General features: G+C 34.7%; 1 protein-coding gene across 1 annotated transcript; it reads left to right on the top strand.

Annotated features, from left to right (window-relative positions):
• Window positions 1–2672: 2672 nt before the first annotated feature.
• Window positions 2673–6841, top strand: LOC109816639 (uncharacterized). The gene has a single exon (XM_020381714.3). The coding sequence runs from the start codon at window positions 3003–3005 to the stop codon at window positions 6312–6314; it is 3312 nt and encodes a 1103-aa protein (XP_020237303.1). The 5' UTR covers window positions 2673–3002; the 3' UTR covers window positions 6315–6841.
• The last annotated feature ends 1475 nt before the right edge of the window (window positions 6842–8316 follow it).

Here is an 8316-nt window from a genome sequence, read left to right as displayed (position 1 = left end):
ATAGAAAATATTAGGTGATAATAATAAAATCACTTGTCTAAAAAAAGAATATGAGAAGAGATCTTCTTAACTTAAAAATATAAATATTAAAATGAATATATTCTTTTTTTTCATTGATAAAACTATTTAAATCATTAAATAAATAGATTATTAACAAAAAAATTAAGTATAAATTTAAAGATGTATTCTTAAAGGAAATAATTTTTCCCTTATCAAGAACTTAAAATTAAAATATGATATAAGTACTATTTTAATTTTATTGTAAGAGAAGTAACGATATTTTATTTAATTTTTTTTAAAGATTATTGGAAATAACAAAGTTTATTAAGTCTCATATTTTATTTAATAAATCACTTTTACTATATTTTATTTTAAAATATATCTCTTTTACTTTAATAGCACAATTTATTTAAAGATTTTAAGCTTGAAATTGTAATGTTTACTGATTATTAAGTTTTAATGTTTACTCATAATTTAGTAGCATGATGTTTATAAATAAAAGAACTAAAGAAAACATGCAAATAATATTTTCATTAATAAAATAAATATTAATCACTTGTAAAAATATATACAAATGAAGATTTTTTTGTATGTTATTTTTTAATTTTTATCGTTATAAGTTACGTTATTAAATGTCATGTTATCTAAGTGGTGATAAATCATTATATAACATTAAAATTTAATAATCAATGAAACAGTAAGACTAAAATTCTTTTTTTCATTAAAATTATGGGTTGACGAAAATAGAGGGATCAAAAATGAAATTTAGTCTATTTTAAAATTGAAAATGGCTAAATTACACTTTTAGTCTTATATTTTCATTGATCCGCAATTTTGCTCCTCTATTTAAAAATAAAGACATTTAATCTCTTTAATTTTAAAAATATGAAATTTTGATCTTCCTATTAAATTAACATTTACTAATTATTAGGTAATAATAATAAAATCACTTGTCTGAAAAAGAAATATAAGAAGAGATATTCTTAACTTAAAAATATAAATACTAAAATGAATATATGCTTTTTTTTTCATTGATAAAACTATTTAAATCATTAAATAAATAGTTTATTAACAAAAAGAAATTTTATAAATTTAAAGATGTATTCCTAAAAGAAATAATTTTTCCCTTATCAAAATCTTAAAATTAAAATATGATATAAGTACTATTTTAAAATTTTATTGTAAGAGAAGTAACGATATTTTATCTATTTTTTTTAAATATTATTGAAAATAACTAAGTTTATTAAGTCTCATATTTTATTTAATAAATCTCTTTTACTATATTTTATTTTAAAATATGTCTCTTTTACTTTAATAGCGCAACTTCTTTATAATATCCAATTCGTTATGTGAGTAATACTCAAATTTATCTGACTTTGATAGGAAATATTCGGTTTGACCGAGTATAAGTATGGATAATATCCAATTTATTAAAATAGATACGAGGATGAGGATGTGTATACACATATCTACTTTAAATTTCTAGAAATTTAATTTTTTTAAAAATTTACTTGACATTTATATAATTCTCTCTATTTTTAATTTATGTCAAATAAAACTTAAATAATATAATTTTATAATTATAACTCTATGTTGAAATTCTTATTTTTTAATATTTTTTTAAATATTTAATTATTTTTTTGGCAAGTAAGAAATGAGTACGAGTATATTCGATACTCGACGATGATGAAGACACAAATTCCATATTCGTCAAATATGGGAATGATGATAAGTATAAAGAGCGATGAGGATAATGAAAATCGTAATCCCATCACTCTATTGTCATCCATACTTCAAATTGATATCTACTGATTGTTGAGTTTTAATGTTTATTCATAATTTAGTAGCATGATGTTTAAAAATAAAAGAACTAAAAAGAATGCAAATAATATTTTTATTAATAAAATAAATACCTATCACTTGTAAAAAATATACAAATGAAGATTTTTTTGTGTATTATTTTTTAATTTTTATCATTATATGTCACGTCATTAAATATTATGTTATTTAAGTGGCGATAAATTTATATAATATTAAAATTTAACAATCAATGAAAATTAAATTGACAATAAGACTATTTTTTTTATTAAAATTATGAATCGAAAAAAATAAAGGGATCAAAAATTAAATTTAGTCTATTTTAAAATTAAAAATGACTAAATTACACTTTCAATCTTTTTATTTCATTGATCCACAATTTTGGTCCCTTTATTTAAAAATAGAGACATTTTGTCTCTTTAATTTTAAAAATATAAAATTTTGATCCTCCTGTTAAATTAATATTTACTAATTATTAAATTTTAACGTTTAGTTTTACTTAAGTACTATGACATTTAGTAATATCATATATAAAAATAAAAAACTAAAAATAACATTTAAATAAGATTTTTTATTAATAAAATAAATATCAATCACTCTAAGAAATAGATACAAACAAAAATTTTCTTTATATTAATTTTTAATTTTTATACTAATATGTCATGTTATAAAATATCACATTATTTAAGTGATAATAAATTATTAAATAACAAAAATTTAACGATTAATGAATATTAAATTAATAATAAGATTAAAATTTTATATTTTAAAAATAGAAAATTAAATATTTTTTTATTAAAAATAAAGAGAGTACAATTATAAATTGATACAAATAAAGAGAGATTAAAGTGATAATATTAATATATGTTAAAAAGACTAAAACAAGAATAAATAATTAAATTTATAGATATTTAAAACATTCTAAAAATTTATTCAATATATGTATTTTTAATTTTAGGAAGTGCATTTTGTGAGTATAAAAATAGAGTAGTTAGTTGTGGTGGAGGTGAGGTGCAGAAAAACAGGTAGCAAACAGTAAGAAAGAGAGAGAGCTGCAGAATTCCAAAAGAACCCACCCTTTCTACTCTTTCACATAAAAAGCCTTGGAACCATTTGGGGAAGGAGCCACCAAAACCAAAACCATGACATAGAGACAAACAACCCCTCTCGCTATCTTCGTCCTAATGGCAACAACGGTTATATTCTTCACCTTCACCTTCACTCTCCTAGCATTCTTCGCCACTGCCCAAAACGACACCGTCCTAGAGATTCAAGCCTTAACCTCCTTCAAGCGGAACCTCCAGGACCCTCTCGGCTCCATGGACGGTTGGGATCCCTCCACGCCCTCAGCACCCTGCGACTGGCGCGGCATTCTCTGCCACAACAACCGAGTCCACCAGCTCCGCTTGCCGCGTCTCCAACTCGCGGGTCAACTCGCTCCCTCCCTCTCCAACCTCCTCCACCTCCGCAAACTCAGCCTCCACTCCAACAACCTCAACGCCTCCATCCCCTCCTCCCTCGCGCAATGCCTCTTCCTCCGCGCCCTCTACCTCCACAACAACAACCTCTCCGGCCACCTTCCGCCGCCGCTCCTCAATCTCACCAATCTCCAAATCCTCAGCGTCGCCCGCAACCTCCTCTCCGGGAAACTCCCCGGCCACCTCTCCGCCTCCCTCCGCTTCCTCGACCTCTCCTACAACGCCTTCACCGGAGGAATACCACCCTCCCTCGGAACACTACAGAACCTTCAGTATCTATGGCTGGATTCAAACCGCATTCACGGAACCCTACCCTCGGCGCTCGCCAACTGTTCCTCTCTGCTGCACCTCACCGCAGAGGATAACGCCCTCACCGGAGTTCTCCCTCCGACCCTCGGAACTATGCCGAACCTTCAAGTGCTGTCGCTTTCGCTCAATCAGTTCTCAGGTTCGGTCCCGGTGTCCGTGTTTTGCAACAGGAACTTAAGAAGCGTGAAGCTCGGCTTTAATTTCTTCACGGGGCTTTCCGCGCCGCAAAGTGCCGAATGCGACAGCGTTTTGGAGGTTTTGGATGTTAAAGAAAATGGCATTGCTCACGCGCCGTTTCCCTCGTGGTTGACCCACGCGACAACGCTCAAGGCTCTCGATCTTTCTGGAAACTTCTTTACCGGTTCTCTGCCGCTCGACATTGGGAACCTTTCCGCGTTGGAGGAACTGAGAGTGGCCAATAATTTGTTATCTGGCGTTGTTCCGCGTAGCATTGTAAATTGTCGGTTGTTGGAGGTTATTGATCTTCAGGGGAACCGGTTCTCTGGGTTAATTCCTGACTTTCTCGGGGAACTGAGGAACCTCAAAGACTTGTCTCTTGCCGGTAACCTTTTTACCGGCTCGGTGCCTTCTAGTTATGGAACGCTTACTGCGCTGGAGACGCTGAATTTGAGTGATAATAAGTTAAGCGGGGTTGTGCCTGAAGAGATCATGCAATTGGGGAACATGAGTGCTTTGAATCTCGGCAATAACAAGTTTTCGGGTCAAGTTTGGCCCAACATTGGGGACTTGACCGCTTTACAAGTTCTTAATTTGAGTGGGTGTGGGTTTTCAGGCAGGGTTCCTGCTACGTTGGGGAGGTTGATGAGACTCACGGTGTTGGATTTGAGCAAGCAGAACCTGTCGGGTGAGTTGCCGGTTGAGGTTTTTGGGCTACCGGGCCTGCAAGTTGTGGCGCTTCAAGAGAACCGTTTGAGTGGTGATGTTCCTGAGGGTTTCAGCAGCGTAGTGAGTCTGCGGTATCTTAATCTTAGCTCAAATGAATTTGTTGGTCACATTCCAATAACTTATGGGTTCCTTAGTTCTTTATCGGTTCTCTCTTTGTCTCACAATGGTGTTTCTGGTGGAATACCTCCCGAGATTGGTGGTTGTTCTCAACTTGAAGTTTTGCAGCTAAGGTCAAATTTTCTAGAGGGTAACATTCCGGATCAAATCTCTCGGCTCTCTCGTTTAAAAGAGCTTAATTTGGGTCGCAATAAGTTGAACGGTGATATCCCAGATGAAATATCTGAGTGTTCTGCTCTGAGTTCACTCTTGTTGGATGCTAATCACTTCACGGGTCATATACCAGGTTCCTTGTCCAAGTTATCAAAATTGACCGTGTTGAACCTTTCTTCAAATCTATTGAACGGCGAAATTCCGGTTGAACTATCAAGCATTTCTGGTTTGGAGTACTTCAATGTTTCTAGTAATAATCTTGAGGGTGAGATTCCTTTAACGCTTGGCACTACATTCAACGACCCTTCTGTGTTTGCCATGAACCAAGGCTTATGCGGGAAACCCTTGCACAGAGAATGTGCAAACGTGAGGAGAAAAAAGAGGAGAAGGCTAATAATTTTCATAGGCGTGGCAGTGGCTGGTTTGTGTCTCTTGGCCTTGTGTTGTGGTGGCTACATTTACAGCCTCTTGAGGTGGCGCAGGAAGCTTCGAGAAGGGGTCACGGGTGAGAAGAAACGGAGCCCCACAACGAGTGTGGGAGGAGAGAGAGGTAGTAGAGGGAGTGGAGAAAACGGAGGAGGGCCAAAACTAGTGATGTTCAACAAGAAGATCACGTACGCAGAGACATTGGAAGCAACGAGAAACTTCGACGAAGAGAACGTGTTGAGCAGGGGAAGATACGGCCTCGTGTTCAAAGCCTCTTACCAAGATGGCATGGTTCTCTCCATTCGCCGTTTTCTCGATGGGTTCATAGACGAGGGTACCTTCCGCAAGGAAGCGGAATCACTAGGCAAAGTGAAGCACAGAAACTTAACAGTTCTTCGCGGCTACTACGCAGGCCCACCCGATGTGAGACTTCTTGTGTACGACTACATGCCCAATGGAAACCTAGGGACTCTTCTCCAAGAGGCTTCTCAACAAGATGGGCATGTGCTGAATTGGCCAATGCGTCATCTCATTGCACTAGGCATTGCGCGAGGGCTAGCATTCCTGCACTCGGTGCCAATAGTGCATGGTGATGTGAAGCCTCAAAATGTTCTTTTTGACGCAGATTTTGAGGCCCATTTGTCTGAATTTGGGTTGGAGCGGTTGACAATGGCAGCAGCATTGGAAGCATCGTCGTCGTCGACCCCAGTTGGGTCCTTAGGGTATGTGTCGCCGGAAGCTGTGTCGAGTGGGGTGGCAGCGAAGGAGGGTGATGTGTATAGCTTTGGGATAGTGTTGTTGGAGATTCTGACGGGGAAGAAACCGGTGATGTTCACGGAAGATGAGGACATAGTGAAGTGGGTGAAGAGGCAATTGCAAAGGGGCCAAATATCGGAGTTGTTGGAGCCAGGGTTGCTTGAGCTAGACCCGGAGTCTTCGGAGTGGGAAGAGTTTTTGTTGGGTGTCAAAGTTGGTCTCCTATGCACAGCAACGGATCCTCTTGATCGACCATCAATGTCTGACGTTGTTTTCATGCTCCAAGGTTGCCGGGTTGGACCGGAGATTCCATCGTCAGCAGATCCCACTACACTACCTTCCCCTGCTTGATTAATCATTTCAGGTTTCATTTTAAATTTGTTTTCTAATTTCTATCAATTGAATTAAATTATCATCATTTTTGGAGGGGGATCCATGGTCTTTTTAATAATGGTATGGTCCTAATTACTGTTGCGCCAAAAGAAGAATTCGTGTGTGCCTTTGACCAAACGGCGCCGTTTTCAATTCGGATGGTCGAATTGATTGTTCGAGACAAATACAATGAAAGAAAATGATTCGCGCCAAAAGGAGGAGCTATGCGGCCACGTGTCAAGTCAGGAACATCCATGAAAGTAACCGTTATTATGACATGGAGCTTGTAATGGATCAGACAAAGGCATCGAAAAAGTGGAATGGGACGTCTGAATTTGTCGGCTTTCATGTTTTTCCTTTCATTCTAGGATTTTTTATATATAATAGAAAAGGTAAACACAACATGATTCCAAATACTAATAAAATTGATTTGAATAGAAAACGGAAAGGGTTGGTGGGTGAATTTCTTTTTATAAATAATGCAACATAAGTGCAACAATTTTTTCCCCCGGGTTTTGATTTTTTTTAAATATATTTCTATTGAAATAACGAGTTAGAGGTCAGAACGGCACATGCAACTATTTTGGAATAATATTTAACGTGAAGTTTGTTTTAGAGTATATGATTGGCGCCACCTCCACACTCGCACCACCTAGTGTTACTGGGACTCAGTGTGTGTTTGATTTTTATATGTAAATTTACATGGAAACTCCTATTCATTGCTTCCGGTTAAACATGATTTTTCACGTCTCAGCTTTAATGCAAACACAAGCTCCATGGTTCGTTTTCGAGCTTCTCTCCCCGTGACGATTTCATTGCCTTCCAATATTAAATCACAATTCAATAGAATCATTTGGACCAAAAGATGAAGGAGTTACACGACTTAACTGAGAAACCCAATAATTATATATAACTCAAGTGTTCTAAACTGTTTTGTATATTATTGTTATTATGACATGTACTTTTCATAAATTTTATTATATATGAATTTGATTATTCTCAATTATTAATTTTTGTAATCAAAGAAATTATAATTATATTTTTCTTTGTAGTATATGTCTCCGTCGAGAAGAAAATCATAAATAAACGACAAATAAACAGGTGAACCTTCATATATATATATATATATATATATATATATATTTATTGAATCTCTCTTTAGGTAATTTAACGCTTTGATGATGAGAACTGAGGTCCGAAGGTAAAGGAGAACAAAAATGAATTATGGACACTTATATGCTATTAGACGCTTAGAAAGATAAAAAATAAAAATAAAAATAAGTATGGTAAGTGATTTGATGTAATGGGAAGAAGGATAAAGAAAAATAATACATGTTGGTAGGATATTTATAATTAATAGGTTTCCATCATTGTTTATACATTAAAGGAAAACTCCTTCCCAACTTTGCGTAGAATAAAACCAAAAATCATGTACAAGTTTCAAATATAAATAAATTTCAACGTGTTTTATTTTGTTTAGTAATATTATAATCAAAATAGTATTAATTAATGTTTATTCTTAATGGGTATGTTATTCTTGTTATCAAATTTCAATAATAGATAATTTTTAAAATATTTATTTTTTAAATAAGATTTTTCGTTTGGTATATTATTTTTTACAATAAGATTGATGCAATTAAATTATGCTCACAACTTATGATTAATGTAATTTTTTTTATTAATATTTAGAATTGGAGGGAGTAGAAGTAGAACGTTACGTCACCATCATTTCATTTTATATAATGTTGGTGAAAAATAGACTAAAATACTGCGTTCGATTTTGATAAGGGCGTGATTGGGTTCTGTTCTGGGTATTTTGAGCAGAAGGTGGGCCCTAGCGCGTTGTCTCACCCGCACTAATTTTGTGAAGCAATTATATATTGGCACGAAAAATGTTATGTATGTGATGGGTCCCAATATGTGACAATAAAAAAGGAATCCAATTCCCAGCACTAACAGTTGAATTGGAAAAGACGGAAGG

Source organism: Cajanus cajan, chromosome 4 (assembly GCF_000230855.2).
Source record: "Cajanus cajan strain Asha chromosome 4, NIPB_CcT2T_4, whole genome shotgun sequence".
Taxonomy (NCBI): domain Eukaryota; kingdom Viridiplantae; phylum Streptophyta; class Magnoliopsida; order Fabales; family Fabaceae; genus Cajanus; species Cajanus cajan.
This window is presented reverse-complemented; position numbering and strand designations above follow the sequence as displayed.